A 21,355-nucleotide genomic window follows, 5' to 3' on the forward strand; every position below is an offset into this window, starting at 1 on the left:
AGGGCACTAAGAGCAGTAGAATTATGGGACTTTTATTTGCGGGGAACTGTGTGTAATCATGCAAAACGACATTTACAACCGTCACAGTAACTTGTGTACAAAGCAACTCCCAGTCAAATAGTTTAAATAGTTATAATTAGGACATAATTTTGTTGAATTAAGGCCCCAACGCAGAAACTCAGGTAGCCCGGGCGTTTCACAATTGACCAATCATGGCGTATCAGGCGGGACTATTACAGTCTTCATGGGGGGGGGGATTCAAAACACCCGATTGTGTAACCATGGAAACACAATGTACGACTGTCGCACAAATACAATTGTACAAAGCAGGGAAATAACAGCTTTATTGTTGTTAGTTTGACTGCCCCGCTTTCCTCCGCAGAGCCAATGGAGCCTAACACCCCCACCCATCCCGTGCCGAGAGCTCAGGTGACCCACTCGCATCCGCCCCCCCCCCCCCCCCCCCTCTTCCTTCCCGCGGAGATCATCCTGCCTGCGCACCGATGCGATCGCAGCCTCCACTAGAACCGAGGAAGTGTCATCAAACAAAGTCGCTAAGACACAAAACAGCTTAATATTAACCTACAAAGTGAAATTGTTATTTTCAGCTGGGCCCGCACGACCGCGCTTCTTCCTCCTTTTTGGGTAACCTCGTCAACTCAGCCCCCCTGCGCCCCGAAACGGGACACCTTACTCGGCAGATGAGATGAGCGACTCGACGGCGTCCGACGGAATGGTGGAGGTCAAACAAGGCACCAAGTACGTCAAGGAGACCGAGAACGTGGCGGAGAAATACTCGGCCTTGACTGTGAGCAAGAACAGCAGCGACGTGAACATGAACGTCGGGGAGATGCCCTCTGCCGCCTTCACAGCCGTCCCTACACTCAAGTCCGTCAAAAAGGTAAGGACGCTGCGACCTGACATCAGTCAGCCAGCCAGCCAGGGAGGAGGGGGCGCCGCCGCCGCCGCATCATGAGGGGGGCAGACCGTATCCTGGCCCGGTTGATACTGCCGCAGTAGAGTTATATGATGATAACATCATATGGGGGAGCTACGAGGAACCCGTGGAACGTTTGGGGCTGGGGGTTTGGGTTTGCGTGTTCTCCCTACGTGGGGCTTTTCCTCCCACTGTTCAAAAAACGCGTTAGCCTGTTAGCTTCATTAAAGAACACCTTGTTCAGAAGTGTGACCGTGAGTAGCAAGGCTTGTTTGTCTTTTTGGTGAGGACTGAACGATTTTATTTGAAAAATAATCTTTTTTCCACCTTGATTGCGATTAATATGCAAATATTATTTTTCAGGTTCTTCTCATCTCTCTATTTTTTAACAAACACAAGCAATAAATTACTCTATATACATTCGGACATTACTCTATATCTATATACAATACTTTTTTTTTTTTGCTTATGTTTCTGGTGAAATAAAGACATGAACTATTCATTAATTTGAAAGGATGAATAAATTAATCTGTATTGTGATTAAATTTATGATACATAAATGTGATGCACTAAACAATTTTCAAAATTCTACCAAACAAACGTGGTGTAAACATAAGTCGGTAAATCATAAATTAGATCACAATAATTTAATTATATTGTAGCAAGAAACATTACGTCGATACACGCAATTTGCTTTCGCGAGCGACATAATGATGCGGCGTCACCGACCATTCACTGTTCTGTCTAAACAGTGGTTTATTGGACTTATACGACTTTTTACAACTGAAATGTGTGGCAAGATGACAACTCAAATCAAAATTTACACAAATAAAAAAAAAAACTAAAAAATAAATATAGGAACAAATAAGAAATGGAGAAAAAAAGATGAGGCCAGCAGATCTTTTTTCTAAATATTAACAAGTCAATTTGAGCTGCGGTATTAACAGTAGGGTTTTCAATTGATGGTGCATGAACAAATATTCTCATTCAAAGCAGGGTATGTTGTGTAACGGCTCCATGAGATGAAGACAGAAGGTCACTGACTCTCTCTCTCTCTCTCTCTCTCTCTCTCTCTCTCTCTCTCTCTCTCTCTCTCTCTCTCTCTCTCTCTCTCTCTCTCTCTCTCTCTCTCTCTCTCTCTCTCTCTCTCTCACACACACCACAAAGTTGGACAACTTGATTAAAACATTGGTTAAAAACACACCCAGTTTCATTGCTGTTGGCTTTACGGTACCCGGTCGGTATCAGAAAACTTTTTGTGGATAGGCCTTGAAATATACAAAAATAGTCAAATAAGTCCCCTTGAAGCATATGTACTCGCACGTTCACTGTTTTTCTCCAGGCAGCGGGTGCCGGTTCAGTTGGACTTGAGCCTCTGGTGTGTATTCATAACAAAATGCTTTGTTGTCATAAGCTCTCTGCAGCATTCCTAACATCCAATATGTTTTTCTATCGGAACTCAGTCCACACGTTGTTCTTATTGCCTGGCAGGTGAGCAGAACGTGTTATCCTAATGGTTCCCAAACTGGGGTCCTCGGACCCTCATGGGTCTCCAAGTTACTGCTTGGAGGAATACAAAATAATTTGCAATAAATGATTACAGTCTAGTACCAGTACTAATAATGCAAGAAACCCAAATACTCCTCCCTATTTTCGATTTTATGCCGATTACAAGTTCGGATATGCTTGTGTCGTATCATCAGGTGCTGTTTTGTGCATGGTGACTCAATAGCGTCAAGGCTTTTATTTGAAGACATGGACAAATGGCCAATGTGTTGATGTAAGAGCGTCTGTCGGATGACATCTGGGTCAGTAAGTCGCTAACACGGGCCCGACAGAAGGACCGAGCCGAGCCAGTTTAAGTCAGCCACTTGCGCAGTAGTGAAGAGTGAGTTTTTCTTTAGTTTGAAGTTGTCAGCCACCGCTTAGTTGTTTTAGAAATACAAGCGCCAAGTCAATAAATTGCGGTCATACACATTATGCGGCCAATTTCGATGATTTCCTGACTGACACATAGATGCTTTTATTTTTTTTAAGCAAAAGTAATGAATTAAAGAAGAGAAGGAGAAGGAAATAAAGAAGGAAGATGGAATGGGAAGAAGGAAGGAAACAGACGAGCAAGACAAAATGAATGAAACAAGGGGACAGAGGAAGGTGGAAAAAAGGGCAACAGAAAGTAGGAAATCAGGAAAAGAGGAGACAAAAGAAACAAGGAAATAAATGGGGAATTAGAAAGGACGGGGAAGGAATAAAGTCAAAACGAAAGGGATGAAAAGAGTAAGAGGTGAAGGAAAAAAAAAGGAACAAATTGATCCAATAAGGAAGCGTGGAAGGGATGAATGAAAAAAGAAATGAAAGAACAAAAAAGGAAACAAGGGTGACAAAATGCTCTCTTTCCCTCCCTCACTCTCGCTGGCTCATTCCTTCCCTCTTTCTCACCATTGCTGTCTTGATTTCCATCTCTTCCTGTGTCCGCCTCTTTCCCTTGGCCATTGGAAATAAGGATGACAGGTGAAGGGTGCCTCCCACCCGGCTTTTTTGGGAGGGTTTTTCCTCGAGTTAGTATCACTGGCTCCACCAGGTGTTGAAATGTCACACGGAGGACGCAGAGGCAGGGAACAGGCAGTGATGGCGCACAGAGAAAGGGTGAGTGACTGCTAACAACCCAAATTCATCAAACACATTTCAGACCCAAGACGCAGATCACAATTCTGGCAGATCAAAACATAAACAGGGAAGCTGGCAAAAGATCAATTAGGCTCTCTTCTTTCATCAGAAATATATATTTCGACCATTTGTCATTCTTGAGGCAGCAGAATATTGCTAAATTGAACTGAAAGTCTTGTTTCTGGGGAAAAACTGAGAGTTTTGTGAAAATATTTCTTTCAAATTCAACTTTGACACCAATATTTATTTGCTTATATGACAACTAAAATATATAAATGATACTTTCCTCTCGTTAAACAAACATAAATTCTGGAAAAGCAATTATGATAGCAAAAACAATGTCTTTCCAAGTAACTAATTATTTACAATTTTAACATTTACCAAAAATGGATGAACATTGTGCAATTCAGGTGGACATCATGTACATTTGCTGCTGAATCCATTAGACATGGAAATATGTACATTATCCTAAAAACACTTTTTCACACAAACACACACACACACATAGACGAGACATTTTCCACATTACCGACTTGCATTTACATTTGTTTGTTCTTTGTTGCACGGCTACTTATTTATCTCTGCCAACTCAGTGCTTTTAGCTTTAGTGTGCAAGATGTAAAGTACATACGAGTGGCAAAAACAATTAGCAATCTTGAAGTTGAAGGACATTACTAAAAGCATGAAGGAAATTTGTGCTTACCTCTTGACTTTGGGATTGAGGGGGATGTTTCTCCACCACTGTCAGCTCATCTCGGGCAGAAATTCTTCATTTACAGTTAGGATCAAGCGTTACAAAAACAATTTCAGTTGAAGTTACAAATCTCACCTGCTCAGTGGGATATATGGACTGTTTCCACTTATTAAGTCCCCCAGTTGGAGTCTATCAAAATATGAAAATTCACCCAAAATGGCTCCTTCAAACCAAAATGGTAGACATCCGTGTCCTCAAGACTTTTTGATGTGTCCTGTTCTGACAGATACATCCACCCACTTCCTTGTCAATGGGGCTCAAAAGCTTTTTTTGTTTTTTTCTACTTTCTAGTGAGAACTACTGCTAGAACTCAGAATTGGGTCCCATTTTCTTGATAGAGTTTGTCAAAGTAGAAACCCTTGTCACCGATGCGCTCCCGGATTTATGCGTGTTGTGTCAACTCCACTGACCTGCATGTTGGTTTTTAGTGCAAACACATTCTATGGACATCAAAAATAAGGAGGAAATTTGACAGCATTCCACAGTGAATGAAAAGAGTTGAAGAAAGTCATCGCTCAAGTCCTCTGGATATGTCCGCAAGCGAAACAGGCTTATCCTTGCAAATGTTTTAAGAATTAAAAGGCTCAACAAACAATCTGGAGGTTTGTATTCATTTGCAGTAATACTGCTTTTTGGTTCACTTTCAAGACAAAGTGATGTTTCTCAATAGCTGTGAGAAGAAAAACAGGACATGGAACTGACACTCTATGACTGACTATGAACAAAACTTCTTGGAGAACATTGGAGTCTATTGTGAAAAAGTAAATTGGCAATTTTGTTGTGTTTTTTTTTTTTTCTCTCTCTCCCCTGTAGATCCAGTTTGCCAATGCAGAGGATAAACAGGAGTTCAGTAAATACCCGACCAAAGCTGGCCGCCGTTCCCTCTCTCGCTCCATCTCGCAGTCGTCCACAGACAGCTACAGCTCAGGTAACGTTTCAATTTATCAACTTTGCATCTTTCATATCTGTAGTGTTAAGGTATGTGCTATTTATGACCCGGCCACTTCTTGTTTTCTTCTTTGGCCAGCTGCGTCCTACACTGACAGCTCTGATGATGAAACCTCCCCAAGAGACAAAGCTCAGGTCAACACTCAGGGCAGCAGCGACTTCTGCGTGAAGAACATCAAACAGGCCGAATTTGGCCGCCGTGAGATTGAAATTGCCGAACAAGGTACTTTTGGCAATTATTGTAAATGACTAATATCATTGAAAAGAACATGATCCATTTAAACATGTGCTGGTGGAGTGATGAGCTCATTTTCGTCAAGATTGCTTTGAATGTTGTTTCTGGCTTTCCTGTGTGCCCTTTGTATTTTGTTTTCCACGGGGTACTTTGATTCCTTCCACATTCCAAAAATGTGCATGTTAAGATGAATCAGCTGATGTATTAGCTTCAAAATTAGGGACTGGGGGGGGCAGATTTTTCTTTCAGTATTAAAATTTAACAAATACTACTTGCCAAAGTATCTTAAAACAAATGTTCTGGCTGTAATTCTGTATTTTTTAATTTGTTCGATATTTTTTTAATTCTTGGGCCCATTAACATATTTTTATCTTTGTTTTAAATTGAAACAAACATAGTACATACATAACATGGAAAAATGTCCACCTTAACTCACATCATGACTGGCATCCAATCCATATTTTTGCTTCCTCTAGATATGTCGGCCCTCATTTCCCTGAGGAAGAGAGCGCAGGGTGAGAAGCCTCTAGCGGGGGCCAAAGTGGTGGGCTGTACCCACATCACGGCTCAGACGGCGGTAGGTCGCTGACTTTCTCGCCATCTTTGCCAGTGTGTTTGTAATTTTGTTTATCGTGATGGCCTGTCAGGTGCTGATCGAGACCCTGGTGGCTCTGGGGGCTCAGTGTCGCTGGACCGCCTGCAACATCTACTCCACTCAGAACGAGGTGGCTGCTGCTCTGGCCGAGACAGGTGAGGCACCCGCAGACGTTCCCGGACCCCATCGGAAATGAACCCACACTTACGATAATTAGATTGTGGGGGGGGTAGTTTTGATTTAACCTGTTCATATTTTCTTGGCATTTCACCTCCTGCAGGAGTGCCCGTGTTTGCCTGGAAGGGTGAGACCGAGGATGATTTCTGGTGGTGCATCGACCGCTGTGTCAACATGGAGGGCTGGCAAGCCAATATGGTACCGTATGGTATGGTGTGGCGTGGCTTGGTGCAGCAAGGAGACCTTCAAGTCTCATTGTTATTTTCCAGATTTTGGATGATGGCGGAGACTTGACACACTGGGTTTACAAGAAGTATCCCAGCGTGTTCAAGAAAGTGCGGGGCATCGTCGAGGAGAGCGTCACCGGTGTTCATCGGTGAGAATAGAAGTGAACATCTATGGCTCAAACACCTGTTGTGAAGGTCGCCACTTGGCACGATCATGTCAGACCACTTGTCGTTTATTCCCATTACTTGTGAACGACAGCAAAGCGAACCTTTGAAATGGCTATCGCTTGCATTTAAAAATGTATAATGTATGGGTCGTGACTTCTAGGAAGATGGGGCTCATAGGGTGACAACATTTGGAAGGAGAAGCACTGCTGTAGATTTTTCATTGTGTGGCCACGTTGCAGACTCTACCAACTATCCAAAGCCGGGAAGCTGTGTGTCCCGGCCATGAACGTGAATGACTCGGTCACCAAGCAGAAGTTTGACAACCTCTACTGCTGCCGTGAATCCATCCTGGACGGGTGAGTGTGAATGGAGCATCTGTCTGTCTAATAAATCCATTGTAATTCACTCTTTTTTTATTTTTTTGCCAGCTTGAAGAGAACCACGGACATCATGTTTGGTGGCAAACAAGTGGTGGTGTGCGGTTATGGAGAGGTGATTTAGCAATAGGAAATGATTATGATGTGTTTTACCGATGCATCTCTGTATATTACTAAAGTTCTTTTAATTTGAATGATAATGACTTTCACTTGTTAAAACAAAAATAAAATTCAGTACAGTGAACACTATTCGAGGGGAATGGAGACCAAGCTGAAATTACAAGAGTCTAGAAATGACACCTCCTTTAAATGCTTTGTCTTTAGATTATATAAAAGTGCGGCAAAGCACATATGTCTGAATGAGGATCGGCAACTAACTGCGACATACGTGCGTGTCACTAAGATGCCACCAGATGGCACCAAAGCAACCCTGTCATTGAATTTCACTTTTTGAATTCAACTACTGAAAAGTTTTCCACCATATCAAATGTCTTGAGATGCTCCTGTATATGATGTAGGTGGGCAAAGGCTGCTGCACAGCTCTGAAAGCACTCGGAGCAATCGTGTGCATCACTGAGATCGACCCTATCTGCGCCCTGCAGGCGTGGTGAGTCCTGATTATTTTTCACGTCAATTAAAGTTACTTTTACTTTATTGAGAAGTAGTTTCATAAGAGCTCGGAAAAGTTGCTATTTTGCTTACACTTGCTGTGCTTTTGTAAATTAGCTGCTTTGCGTTCAAAGCCATGCTCTTAGTGTAAGCCACTCATAAGTCCTGGAATTACTGAGATTTTTTTCAAGTTGTTGAAAATGTTTGTGTAATCACACCCAATCAGCATGGACGGCTTCAGAGTGGTCAAACTGAGCGAGGTGATCCGGCAAATGGATGTGGTCATCACTTGCACTGGTAAGATAGCAGAAGAAGAAAAAAAATTGACATTTCTTGGTCACTATTCTACCATCTTTGTATTTTGTGGTAGTCTCATTTTAACCTGTACTGATTTTGTGGTATACTTTGAGTTCAGTCTGTAAAATTTGTTGGTTTTATTTCCTAAACCTGATCCATTTTTCAGTCATTTTTTTTTAATACCCACAACCTTTCGTTGGGGAGTGGTTTGTCATGTCACGTAATGGACTGGTCACTCAAGTTATTTATTATAGGGAACGCAAATTAAACTAAAAGTGGAAAAAAAAGATTTTTGTTAATCAAGTAAAATAAAAATGAGAATGCTTTAACAAATGGTTTACCACTCTTCTCCGCGTGAAGCAACTTCAGTTTGGATGCCCTGTGAAAAAAATGTGGGCTGACGCAATATTTCATGTTAGGTCTGAATGTAGCATTACTGACTGTACAGAAGATTAAACACTTGTTTGGGAAGTGTAGTTTACTTTCCTTCATTGCGGGATATTTCGTTTTTTTACATCTTGCACTCCAAACCAAAAACTAACAAACCAACTCAGAAAACTATTTAAAACCAACTGAATTTAAAAAAAAAAACAATGTCAAAATGAAACAAAAATGAATGAAAAATCCAAATCTATGATGAAATGTTTGGTCCCAAAGGCAACAAGAACGTTGTCACCAGAGAGCAACTGGATCGCATGAAGAACGGCTGCGTGGTGTGCAACATGGGCCACTCCAACACGGAGATTGACGTGGTAACAAACGATGACATGTCTCTCCTGCGTCATCTTGTTGAAGACCTCCTCGCTGACTCTGATTGTCTCCGATCACGCAGGCCAGTCTACGTAGCCACGAACTGACATGGGAGAGGGTCCGCTCGCAGGTGGACCACATTATCTGGCCTGATGGGAAGAGAGTTGTTCTGCTGGCTGAGGTGACAGACCATAGGCGAAACTGCTTTTGAATGATTGCACTACTCATCGTGGCCATCTTGTGTTTGTTTGTGTTCTCTCTTAGGGTCGCCTGCTTAATCTGAGCTGCTCCACAGTGCCCACCTTTGTGTTGTCCATCACCGCGACCACTCAGGTCCGTCCCGGAGCGCCCGCTGTGCTTTCAAGTGTGCATACAATTAACATTTAAGTCCATGTTACAGCAACAAGGACGGTGCCCTGCTGCGAAACGTGAAAATGTGCATCATTGATGCTCATATGATGTTTTGTACTGTAAGCACTTTTATAAATGACACAAAATAGAAGCCAGGCTTCCCTGTATAGTTACATTACTGGGGCTAGTCATTTTTTTTCCCGGATGTCATGTCTCAGGTTCCCTACACAACACCTTATGAGCACTCTCCCTCTCTCTCCCTCTCTGTCTCTCTCTCTCTGTCGCTCGCTCTCACCTGTGATTTGTTTGCTTGCAGGCTCTGGCCTTAATTGAGCTGTTCAACGCTCCAGAGGGACGTTACAAGCAGGATGTGTATCTCCTGCCCAAGAAAATGGGTAAAGATCCACTCTCCACTTGACAAAGCAGAACACGGTGTACCCCCATACAACAGTCACAGAGCGGCCGTCACAGTGACCACAAAGTCACAGTAAACGTAAAATATTCAGTTGTTTTATTTGGGGAATTGTGCATTTATTTGACATGCACGTGCTAATTTAACCAATCCCGGGTAGCAAGCAAGACTTTCCGACTTTCCGATTCTTCTATTTTTCCAAAAGGACAAGCAAACATGACAACAGTGGTCCTAATAATAGCAGCACCATTCTCATTTCCTGCACGGTGGGCCAAGAGGATTTGGCCTAATAATAACGTTAATCTACACATTCCTATCCTGTATGTTTTGGGTTTATTTAAGTCATCACTGTAAATCACTATAGATCACTTCCATTTATACTAACCACTTATCTGTATATTGCGGATTCCTGACAAGGAACAGTGAAGGAGTTGGCGCTTGGTGCACAAAACAATGTCATTTTAAACGACTGCTGTCATAAAAAGTACATGCCGTGAACGCAAAAGTCAAGATAAAGGAGGCCATGTAAACAAATCATAGTTTTTATACAAATCGAGTGAAATTGGATTTGACGATTAGGCATTTCCCCCACTGTGACCATGTTCCTCTATCCCTGCAGACGAGTACGTGGCCAGTTTGCATCTTCCCAACTTTGATGCTCATCTCACAGAGCTCTCTGACGAGCAGGCCAAGTATATGGGCCTCAACAAGAACGGCCCCTTCAAGCCCAACTATTACAGGTACCACTATATTGTACCCTACAGTATGTGGTGCTGGTTTGATCTTACACTATATTTTGTCTTCAGGTATTAATGGGAAGGTCTGCTGCTGTTTGGCTGAAATGAACAGAGATATCTATTTTATTTGAAGAATTGCTACCAAATGGATGACTTATTGTACTTATGTATCCTAAATAGTACATCAGGCATAGCTTTAAAAACAAATTGTATAATCAGCCAGCATGTTTATTGTCTTGTCAAATATGTAAACCAAAGCTTAATTGCATGAACTATTTGCAGCTATGGCGTTTTACTTATTTATTCTATATGAATACATGACCTCAAAGGTACTATTTTAATCCCCTTTATTTAAAGCAGCAAATTGATTTGGAACAACTGTTCCAGATCGGTCCTCAATAAATCCAGAACATTTTACTCTAGGAACAACCGCAAGCTTAATGTTTATACATAATGGAATAGACAGGCTAATGAATAGCATCAATAGTTGCAGTGCTATAAATATGGAAGCAACGGATATTGGAAAACAAATGGTGGAGAAACCTATATGGACAAACTAAATCACAACAATTACAGGCATATATGCTTTATCCTCTAGGAAGAGCTACATCTAAATAAATAAACTGGGAATCAAACCTCCATCATCAGGTTTTAAATTAAATTTGAAGGCTTTTTGCATGTGGCAATGTTTTTATTTCTATATGATGCTAGTATCCTAGCCTGTAGGTCACATCTACATTTTTTTTTTTTTTTTGCTATTTCCTAAATGAATTTGCTAGTCATTCGCTGATCATGTTAACTCTGTCTGAATCGCTACCATGTCTATGTTTGAATCGACCCGTTGAAAACATTGATTTGTCCTTTGTAACGTAATCTGAGATAGCATGTTTTGTGTCTAACATAATTGTCTTTGTTTGTTGTCAACGTGCATTCAGTCAGCAATAATCTCAATCTCTTGTCGGCAGAGGCGAGCGCATCTTCAAATAAAGCTGCATAAAAATAGAGATTTTGAGTGATTGAATGTTTATTTTAAACAAGGAGTACATAAACACCATTGCTAAATAAATATTCTCCCTTTAATAAACATTGAGTACTGTCGGTCCAAAAAATAGAAGAAGTACTGTAACTATTTAAAGTTGATGCTTGCACTTGACTTATCCTGGAATAACTCATTAGTAATATTTAAGCATTTGGCTGTTTCACAACCATTACTTTTAACATCTTAAAACTGCAGGGACTTGAAAATATTAAATGATGTTCAAGCCAAACGTTTCTAGTTTTCTCTTACTTTGAAAGCCATAGCTATGACTATTTTTTTGTTTTGAAAGACAACCGGAAGCAGCGCTGACATAAAAAGACTTGCCTGCCCAACTTTTTTTTGTGACGGGGCTCATCAGTCCCCTTCAGCCTTAGCAATAGCATTAGCAGCAATACCACGATATCGTCGTCACGATGGCAGTTTCGAGTCAGCATGGGCGACGCTGAGGGGGACAACGGAGCCGCGGAGGCCAAGCAGAGGCCACCGAGTAGCGGAGATGAGAAGGTGGACGAGGCGCTGCGGCGCTGGATGCGCTGGGACAAGGTGAGCTTTGACCAAAACCAAATAAAAACAAATCATCCTGTCAATCACAGTGTTCGCCCAGTACAGTTTGACTGACTGCTCCTTTCGCTCCACTGACAAGCTTCACGAGTCACGTGTGCTGCATTGTTGACAAAAACAAAAAGGCGAGGAGAAAGTTGTCACGTGCTCCTTCAGCGTCTGTAAAGTAAATCGCTTTAAAGCCGAATCACTTACCTGAACGTGCACAATAACAAAGTATGATTATTTTTAATGACATTGATTAAACCAGTGCGTCAAAATGGACGCATATGAGAAATGAACGTTTGTCATAGCGACTTATGAAATGAAGGTGTGCTGTGCAAACCTTTCATGTGGAAAATTCGAGATTTTTTTTTTTTTTTTTTCTTGGAACGCACAAGAACCTTCTGGAAAGTTCCCGGAAATCAAGTCAAACGTCATAAAATAAATGATGTGAACTCTGACGACCTTTAGTGTAAATGTCAACTGTGGCCTCATCTGTTACTTGACACCACACACACTCACGTATGACACCCCCCCCCCCCCCCCCCCCCACACACACACACACACACACACAAACACGCTCATAGACACTACACGACCTCTCCCACACAAATATAGTGAACATGATGACGACACATACACACTTTTACACAGAAGCAACCTGATCACATGCAGACAAGTCATATCGTGTTACAAATGCACACGGGTAACATGACGATGTACACACACACACACACACGCACACGCACACACACGCACACACGCACGCACGCACACACACACACACACACACACACACACACACACACACACACACACACACACACACACACACACACACACACACACACACACACATTTAAAGAAGCGTGTACTGTGTAGTAGTTTTTGTAAATATTTTCATATTTCAACCAAACAAGGAAAGCACAGGTTCCCTAAGTGCCGCGTTTTGGGTTGAGTTAAGTGACAAAAGGAATTCAGCCATGGCAAACATGTAAACCGCATGTATTTGTGTATGCATTTGTGTTTGTCAGAACGAAAGGACTCGGGCGCAGGCGGTTGCCTTGCTCGGATCGGTCAGCGTATCTGAGCTGCAGCGCCGGTTCTGCTCCACATTGACTTTTGGCACAGCTGGACTGAGAGCGCCAATGGGAGCAGGGTTTAACCGCATTAACGACCTCACCGTCATCCAGTCCACACAGGTCAATATGTTTGTCTATATAGTATGCAATATGTATGTTTTTTTTTGTTTGTGTTTATGTTCATGTGTTTGTGTTGCAGGGGTTGTGTGCCTACCTGCTCAAGTGTGTTCCAGATGCAGAGCGCAGAGGCGTAGTGGTGGGCTTTGACACCAGGGGGCAGCCGGAGATCGGCTGCAGCAGTCAATGGTGATTACAACGAATAATAATCCATTTTATTTGTAAGGCGCCTTTCAAGGCACTCAAGGTCGCCTTACAGACATAAAATAGCATACACTGTTTGTCATGGGAACAGCTTTTTTACTGGTTTAGGCATGGAAGCGACAAGTTTGTGTTGCCATGGAAATATCACTTTCACTGTGGCATAGTGCTAGGGAAGCAACAGTTACTGCTTAATGTTGCCATAGAAACAGTATTGTCATGCCGAACTCACACCGGGTGTGGAACAACTGCCAACCACCCACACGCAGCTGCCTGTCGCCATGTTACCATTGAGGTGTCGGCGCACGTGCGTGTCATTTTTAGGTTGGCGTCACTGACGGCGGCCGTGATGCTAAGCAGAGAGGTCAGGGTGCATCTCTTCTCTAGCTATGTGCCAACGCCATATGTGGTAAGCAGACGTGACATCGATTTTTTTTTTGTGGCAGGGTTGATGTGTGTATGCATGACAACGTGTTACGTATTGCAGCCCTTTGCCGTCAAGGAGTTGGGCGCGGCGGCGGGCGTGATGATCACTGCGTCTCACAATCCCAAAGAAGACAATGGCTACAAGGTGTACTGGTCTAACGGTGCTCAGGTGACGGCGCCTCACGACACCGCCATCCTGGCGAGCATGAAAGAGCATCAGGAGCCCTGGAGTGTTGCCTGCTGGGACGTCACGTTGGCACAGCGCAGCCCGCTGAGGAGTGACCCGCTGAGGCACGTGGACGCCGCCTTCATGTGCGCCGTCGCTAACCTTTGCTGGCACAGGTGAGAGGGCTTGTTAAGGAAAGGCACATTTATTGTTGTTCTTATGGAAATTAATGTTGCTCTACTGTTGTTGCCAAGGTGATGTCACACTGTGTGTGTTGCCATGGAAATCTCACTTCTGTTGTCATAACATCTCATTCAAAAGTGTATGTGTCACGATGCAAACCGTATTTATGGTTGTTGCTTTGAAAACAGCACATTTACTGTGGTACGTGTTGCAACAGAAGTGCGTTTACTTTGTTGCCATGGAAACAGCAAATTTACTGTTGTATGTTGCAATCACAACTACGTATTTTTGTGTTGTGTGTCGCCAAGGAAACCACATTTACTGTTGTTGATAGACACATTTACTGTCATAGCCATTGCAACAGCACATATACAGCTCGACACGTGTAACCATGGAAACGGTAGTTGTTGCCATGGAAAGGGCACACGGATAGAGCAGGTTGATTGCAGTGCAGCCCGCGTTGCTATGAAAACAGCACATTCACAGTTGTTGCCATAGCAACATGACATTCACAGCAGTCTGTGTTGCTAAGGGAATAGCACATCGGTGTCGTTGCGAAAATATTCACGGCCTATTATGTTGCTGTGTGAGGGGATGATGTCAAGTGTCATGCACATGCATGCAGGGAGGTGAATTCCAGATGTCCCCTCAAGTTTGTGCACTCATCTTTCCACGGAGTTGCACACGACTTCGTACAACGAGCCTTTGCCACCTTCGGGTTCCATTCGCCGCCCATTGCAGTCCCCGAGCAGAAAGACCCCGATCCTCAATTTCCAACTGTGCACGTTCCCAACCCCGAGGAGGGTCACTCCGTCTTGGTAAGACACCAACTTTGTCTTCCTTTTCTTCCTCCTCTTCTTCTTCTTCCCTTTTCATTTCCAGGAGCTGTCTTTTCGTCTGGCTGAACACGAGAACGCCTCGGTGGTCCTGGCCACCGATCCAGATGCCGATCGTCTAGCGGTGGCGGAGCTAAGCGACAGCGGTGAGTGGAAGGTTTTCTCGGGAAACGAGCTGGCGGCCTTGCTCGGGTGGTGGATGTTGTCGTCGTGGAAGAGCACGTGTGGCGACGGTGCCGACCTACGGGATGTCTACATGCTCACCACCGCCGTCTCCTCCAGGATCCTCCACGCACTCGCCCGCCAAGAAGGATTCCACGTGGAGGTCTGATGCCACGATGACCACATACACTATTTTAAGCGATTTAAAAATACAGGAATAACATAAAAAGAAACGAGTCAAATCTTTGCTCTCTTTTTTTTTTGTCAATAGGAAACGCTTCCCGGCTTCAAGTGGATCGGGAACAGAATTCAGGAGCTCACAGCAGAGGGAAAGACCGTCTTGTTCGCCTTCGAGGAGTCGATTGGTATTCGCCAACGCCGTTCCGCCGCAGTCATCATGCCGCCCTGATCTATGCCATGCACGCAGGCTTCCTGTGCGGCAGTCTGATTCCTGAGAAGGACGGCGTGAGCACAGCCGTCGTGATAGCGGAGATGGCCGCCTACCTCCATGACAGGAAGCTCAGTCTCCAGCAGCAGCTGCACAACATCTACCAGATGTGAGGACACACCTGCTTCCTGTGTAGACACACATGAAGTTCTTGCGTGAACTCGCATCTCATTCCTGTATGCAATGGCCGTGTGTGTGAACTTTCTTTGCACAGGTACGGTTATCACATGTCGCGGACATCTTATGTCATCTGCAACGACGCCGTCACCATCCGCCGCATCTTTGCTCGCATCAGAAACTTTGATGGTAGCGGCTCGTATCCGGACGCCTGCGGCGGCGTACGCGTGGTCTACGTGAGAGACGTCAACACGGGATACGACAGCAGCCGGGAAGACGGACGTTCGGTAGCACACCTCCCGACTCCCTGCTTTCCTCTCGTCTAACCCTTCTCCTTCTTGAGTCCACTTTCTTTTCCCTACTTCCAATGTCTTTTGCTTTCTTTCCTCTCTCTTTCTCCATCCTTCTAGTCGTCACACTTGCCGTTTAGTCTTTCCCTGTTTTCTCGGCTCAGGTACTTCCCGTGAGCAGGAGTGGTCACATGATCACATTCACGCTGGGGAACGGTGTCGTGGCCACGCTGAGGACGAGCGGCACCGAACCCAAAATCAAAATTTACACTGAACTGTGCGCCACGCCGGGAACCAGGTCATATGATTCTTATATGTTTATTTATTGATATTGTTCATGTGTCAACTAAACACGGATTCTGGATCCAAAAATTCTTGGTTCCCCAAATATCACCATAGTTCAACATTACAATACGATAGCGTCGTTTCATTCAAAATGAGGCGATGGTTTCATTCCACAAAAGTATATTTAATATTAACATGAAGCAGTTTGAACATTATCAATGTGCTTGAATACATATACAAGTTAAATACAACTGAACTGCACCTAAAACAATGGCACCGCATTTCAAAATAGAAAAACAATTTAAAGTCACTCCAACATTATGCACAGCTTGAAATTTATCACTATGCTTAACAAGTTCAATAATATCAAAGGATCAGTCGGTGACCGTGTGACTAATCAGAGTGTGACATTGCTTTCTGTGGACTGCATTGCAGTGAGGTGTCTAACCTGGAGGTGGAGCTTCAGAAGGCTACTGAGGCACTGCTGCATGACTTCCTGGAGCCTGAAAAAAACAAATTACTTCGCCCTGCTGTTTAGCCGCACACCCCTTCATCATGTCACTTCCTGTTCTGTTCCATTGACTACCTAAAGAATCAAATGGCGAAGCTTGAAGTGGAGGTGACAAATCCAAAGTGAATGTTTACATGCAAGGAGATTGAAAAGATGGACGATAGCTTTATTTATTTTTCTAATGTTGCTGCTTTGGTTGTTCTTGAACATTTCATGTTCCGCAATAAAACTGGCTTTAAAGTCAAAGACTAAAATAATGTTTGTAGTTTTACGTCAGTAATTTTGCTTTAGTAGACAGCACAAATTTGGTTGCAAAATATTTTGTGGCAGAAGAGAGGAACATGTGAGAGGCCTGGTACTGAGGTCTGCCACAATGTTTTACTTTTCCTATTTCAATACTGTGTATTTTAGTGAACTTTAGCAAATGTCAACTTTCAGTGTAAAAGAACTAACATTTTGGGTCTTTTTGATTGCAATCGATGGTCAAAATAACTCAAAGGGGACGCAGACGATATTAAGAATTGATTTGTTTCAAATATTTGTCACTTGAGTAAATTATTCAGATGGCGTCACGTCCAAGCACATCAATATTTGAGTTGTGGTCAAAGATCAACGGAGCCGCCATTTTAACCCCAAAGTAACGCAAACTGTCAACCATCGTCCTCAGCACCAGGTAGGTCTGCCGTTATGCTGACTTGTGTTATACGTATTCATAGAGAGTATTCATCATTGACTGATCTCCTTAATTTACTTCACGTAATGTTTTACCAAATAAATAATATCGAACATATGTGGTTCAGAAAATAGATGTATTATAGTTGTTAGTACTTTCTCTCTTCTTTCCATTGAAGTTTAAATAATGTTGTGCCATCCAGGTTTGGATTTAATGGTTTAATGTCTATATGAGAAAACATCCTCTTTGCTCAGTGGGGCATAGAACTGTCATCTTCTCACTTAAGATGGAACTTTGTCCTCCACAACTTTTGTGAGGCCTTTAGGGAATGAAAATCTATCCCAGCCTCTCGTACAGTGCAAAAAAAAATCTCTGACTGCAGTGAGGCTGAAGGTAACAGGTTGAGAGCGGTCATGAAATATCTTAACCCTATTTTACAGACATGTTGACATCTATCACCACGACAACCACAATACTGCTGCTCAGCGCCGTCCTGGTGGAGAGCACAGGTGAGCCACGCTTGGTTGTCGCTCGGCGCCTGTTGATGCTAATACCGGTGTTTTTCGCCCGCAGCAGTGTTCTTGCAACGAGACTCTGCCGAACAGATCCTGCGCTCGGCTGCCGTCACTAGGAGGCGGCGAGCAAATTCCAACACACTGGAGGAGCTTTTTCCCGGTGACCTGGAGCGGGAATGCTACGAAGAACGTTGCTCCCAGGAGGAGGCCGCCGAGATCTTCCAGTCACAGGAGAAGACGGTGAGGCCTGCTTTCTTTGCTCAGGGTACTGCTGTGATATGCTGTTATATGCTGCTCTCGCTCGCCAGCTGGAGTTTTGGTTCCGGTACACCAGTGAGTCCACCTCGTCGCAGGAAGCAATGACGTGAACGGGAATCAAAGAGTTCCCCGCCAGAGTAAACAGGAAGTTGTTCTTCCCCAGACTTCAATCCATGTGCGACCAATCCGTGTGTCAATGGCGGGAAGTGCACGCTGGAGCGGGAAGACTTCTTGTGTCTGTGCCCGCCCCGTTACCACGGCAGCACCTGCCAATTGGGTAACCCTGGCGATTGTTCACCTTGCCTACTCTTCTCTTTCCACTATTTGTGTGTGTACATTTGTTTCTTTATATACGTGTGTGTGTGTGTGTGTGTGTGTGTGTGTGTGTGTGTGTGTGTGTGTGTGTGTGTGTGTGTGTGTGTGTGTGTGTGTGTGTGTGTGCATTTATGTTTATGTATATGCAAATGTACTTGTGTGTAAGTGTCCAAGTGTATTGTGTGCCTGTAGAGGTGTCATCATGTACCTATAGAAATGGTGGCTGCCTGCAGTACTGCACAGACCTGCCAGAGGGCGCTGGTGTTCAGTGTGGATGCGCTGATGGTTTCAAGCTGGAGTCTGATGGACAAAGCTGTTCAAAGACAGGTACTGGTCCACATCAGTGACTGTGTCAGTGACGCTGTTAATCACACACATGCAAAGGCACGCAATAAAATGAAATATGATTTGTCTTCTACATGTTCTCAGTGGCCTTTCCATGCGGCAGCCAGCAGGTAGGAAGGTTGCATGGAGGTCGCTCCCTCTTGGACCTCTCAGATGACACCAACTTTACGGCAGAAACGGGCGGAATTTTAGATGGTGCTAATTTTACTGTTGAAATGGACGACATTTTGGAGGACACCAATGTCACAATGGAAATGGACACCATCTTAGATGACAATCAAGACATAGGCTTCAACTGGACGGAATTTACAGACGAGCGTCTCAATCCTCGCATTGTGGGAGGAGCCTTGGAGAAACTGGGAGGTAGTCCCTGGCAGGTAAGGACATATTGAGGATAGAAAGGGTTCCATTTGCAGGATTTAAAGAATTAAATTTCCCTCATGGGAAGAGTTCTGTTACGCTTATAGGAAGAATGTGGTTTGTATAGGAAGTGTTACATTCAGTGGAAGAGAAGAGTTCAGTTCCATTTCGGAATTCAATGAGTTCCATTTCCGGGAAGGAAGTAGATCGGTTTTAAAAGATAAAGTATTTCGACTCCTACCTTGTGTTTCAGGTATGGGAAGAGTTCTGTTTTGAGAAAGGGTAGAGTTTTATTTTCAGGAGGGAGAAAGTTCGAGACTTACTTTCGATGTACAGCATGTGACTTATGGCCACCTGTGCTGCCTTCAGGTGCTCATCCGTCGTGCTGATGGCTATGGATTTTGCGGAGGAACCCTGGTGTCAGATCGCTGGGTGATCTCAGCTGCGCACTGCTTCCAGCAGACTGCTCACCATGTCACCATAGGTGATGTGACACGCTAATCCTAGCATGTAGCATTAACACAAGCGGACACCATGATGGACCCCACATGTCTTCAATAGTGTCAATGTGTTACTTTTATTGAGGCAATATGTTAGTCACAGTGTTAGCTCAATTCAGGCTATGTGGTACTGACAATGTTACATAATTATTTAACATATGTGTTAGCCGCAGGCTAGGTACTGTATTTAGGATATTTATTAGCCACAGATCAGCTATTGTTAGTCTGTGTGTTAGCCACTGGTTAACTACTGTATATTAAAAATAGGCACTAGTTAGTTCTATTTAAATTAGCACAGGTTTTCTATATTCAAGCTATGTATGTTGCTGTTCTGCGTAAAGGCGACTATGACAAGCAGCGTCGTGATCCCGGCGAGCAGAAGATTCCTGTCAAGCAAGTTGTGGTTCATCCTTACTTTCATGAATTCACTATGGACAGCGACGTGGCTTTGCTCTACCTCGCTCGACCCGTTGTCAGGGGGCCCACCGCCATCCCCGCCTGCTTGCCGGACCCCCACCTTTCTAAATACCTGCTAAAGGTGGGCGCACATGTTTAACTTTACCACATCGTTATCACATTTTGACCTTCCTGTGTGGAGTTTGCATGTTTTCCACAGGCAAACATTGTTGGCTGATTGAGTACTCCAAATTGTCTGTAGAAGTGAGTTTGAATGGTTCTTTGTCTATGTGTGCCCTGCGATGGACTGGTGACCATTTCGGGGTGTACCCCGCCGACTGCCCATAGCTGGGATCGGCTCCAGTACATCCGGGACCTTCGTGAGGAAAAGGGGCTTAGAAAATGAATGAATGAATGGATGGGTGGACTTTCATTTCATGTTTTGATTAAGTTTTTCATGTTTAAATATGCCATTTGAATGTGTCTGTACAGGATGACAATCGGGGCCTGGTAACAGGGTGGGGGGCCACACAGTACCTGCGCCGATCCTCCCGATTCCTCAGGAAGGTGGCGCTTCCGGTGGTCAACCACCATCTCTGCACAAATTCTACGAAGCAGGTGAGCATTAGCGTCGTGCTAGCATTGTTAGCAGCATGCTGATAGCCTGTCAACCAGAGATAGGAAAATCAGGTCCAGAAAGTAAAAACCCTGCCACATTCTGGGTTTAGCCACAGATGCTTCTACTCAAACGAGAATAAACAAAGCAAGCTAGTTTGTACGTAGAAGCACTTGTGGTTAAAGCCAAAATGTGGCAATGTTTTTACTTTCTGGACTTGTATTTCCCATCTCTGCTTTTCACCACCCCATACAGGTAATCACGGACAACATGTTCTGCGCAGGCTACGTAGACACTGGCTTGGATGCGTGTAGCGGGGACAGCGGTGGTCCCTTTGTAGTCCACTACCGTGGAACCTGGTTCCTGACAGGTGTGGTTAGCTGGGGTGAGGGCTGTGCCACCAGTGGCAAATATGGCGTCTTCACCCGCTTGGGAAATTTCCTCAGCTGGATCAAGATCACCATGGACAGGGTGGACCGGAATGCCACACACAATTGAGCATGATTTTCCTTTATTGGTTGGATGGAAGAAGTGGGTCAGGCCAAGTGTGTATGTTGTGCTTGTGAATATGTGTACAGTGAAATACAGATTGCAGTATTTTAGACATTTGAATCTTCTAACATTTTAATGACAAACTTTTTCGTGTTTAATTACCCTTCTCCCAATACTTTTATAATGAGCATAAAATATTTTTAATTTTGGCCATTTGGATGCCACTATCCCCCGCAGA

The 21,355-nt window shown here is 43.9% G+C and overlaps 3 protein-coding genes across 8 annotated transcripts; all 3 read left to right on the forward strand.

Annotated features, from left to right (window-relative positions):
- Positions 1–512: 512 nt before the first annotated feature.
- ahcyl1 (adenosylhomocysteinase-like 1) lies at positions 513–11,245 on the forward strand. 2 transcript variants are annotated; one of them, XM_085909863.1, is made up of 17 exons: positions 513–901; positions 5,172–5,286; positions 5,386–5,529; positions 6,018–6,118; positions 6,189–6,291; positions 6,417–6,511; positions 6,583–6,689; positions 6,948–7,064; positions 7,137–7,200; positions 7,604–7,692; positions 7,921–7,991; positions 8,649–8,743; positions 8,824–8,922; positions 9,006–9,074; positions 9,409–9,487; positions 10,124–10,244; positions 10,311–11,245. In XM_085909863.1, the coding sequence occupies exons 1-17, from the start codon at positions 707–709 to the stop codon at positions 10,315–10,317; spliced, it is 1,671 nt and encodes a 556-aa protein (XP_085765989.1). In that variant the 5' UTR covers positions 513–706; the 3' UTR covers positions 10,318–11,245. The 2 variants fall into 2 exon arrangements, with proteins under 2 accessions (XP_085765989.1, XP_085765997.1); XM_085909871.1 differs by lacking the exon at positions 513–901 and adding an exon at positions 2,611–3,583.
- A 330-nt stretch (positions 11,246–11,575) lies between these two features.
- Positions 11,576–16,916, forward strand: pgm2l1 (phosphoglucomutase 2-like 1). Its single transcript, XM_085909851.1, has 12 exons — positions 11,576–11,823; positions 12,858–13,025; positions 13,105–13,211; positions 13,548–13,632; positions 13,711–13,991; positions 14,624–14,816; positions 14,881–15,159; positions 15,268–15,361; positions 15,424–15,553; positions 15,659–15,848; positions 16,016–16,149; positions 16,572–16,916. Exons 1-12 carry the CDS (start codon positions 11,713–11,715, stop codon positions 16,672–16,674), a joined length of 1,875 nt encoding a protein of 624 aa, XP_085765977.1. The 5' UTR covers positions 11,576–11,712; the 3' UTR covers positions 16,675–16,916.
- A 335-nt stretch (positions 16,917–17,251) lies between these two features.
- LOC147062241 (coagulation factor VII) lies at positions 17,252–21,229 on the forward strand. Of its 5 annotated transcripts, none has more exons than XM_085911115.1 (11): positions 17,252–17,320; positions 17,761–17,829; positions 17,894–18,075; positions 18,144–18,168; positions 18,257–18,370; positions 18,601–18,735; positions 18,838–19,130; positions 19,483–19,597; positions 19,955–20,151; positions 20,502–20,627; positions 20,881–21,229. In XM_085911115.1, the coding sequence occupies exons 2-11, from the start codon at positions 17,763–17,765 to the stop codon at positions 21,121–21,123; spliced, it is 1,497 nt and encodes a 498-aa protein (XP_085767241.1). In that variant the 5' UTR covers positions 17,252–17,320; positions 17,761–17,762; the 3' UTR covers positions 21,124–21,229. The 5 variants fall into 5 exon arrangements, with proteins under 5 accessions (XP_085767241.1, XP_085767273.1, XP_085767249.1 ...); XM_085911147.1 differs by having other exon boundaries at positions 20,909–21,058; XM_085911123.1 differs by having other exon boundaries at positions 17,262–17,320; positions 17,897–18,075.
- The last annotated feature ends 126 nt before the right edge of the window (positions 21,230–21,355 follow it).

Source organism: Syngnathus leptorhynchus, chromosome 1 (assembly GCF_054491065.1).
Source record: "Syngnathus leptorhynchus isolate UIUO chromosome 1, UIUO_Slep, whole genome shotgun sequence".
In the NCBI taxonomy this organism is placed as follows: Eukaryota; Metazoa; Chordata; class Actinopteri; order Syngnathiformes; family Syngnathidae; genus Syngnathus; species Syngnathus leptorhynchus.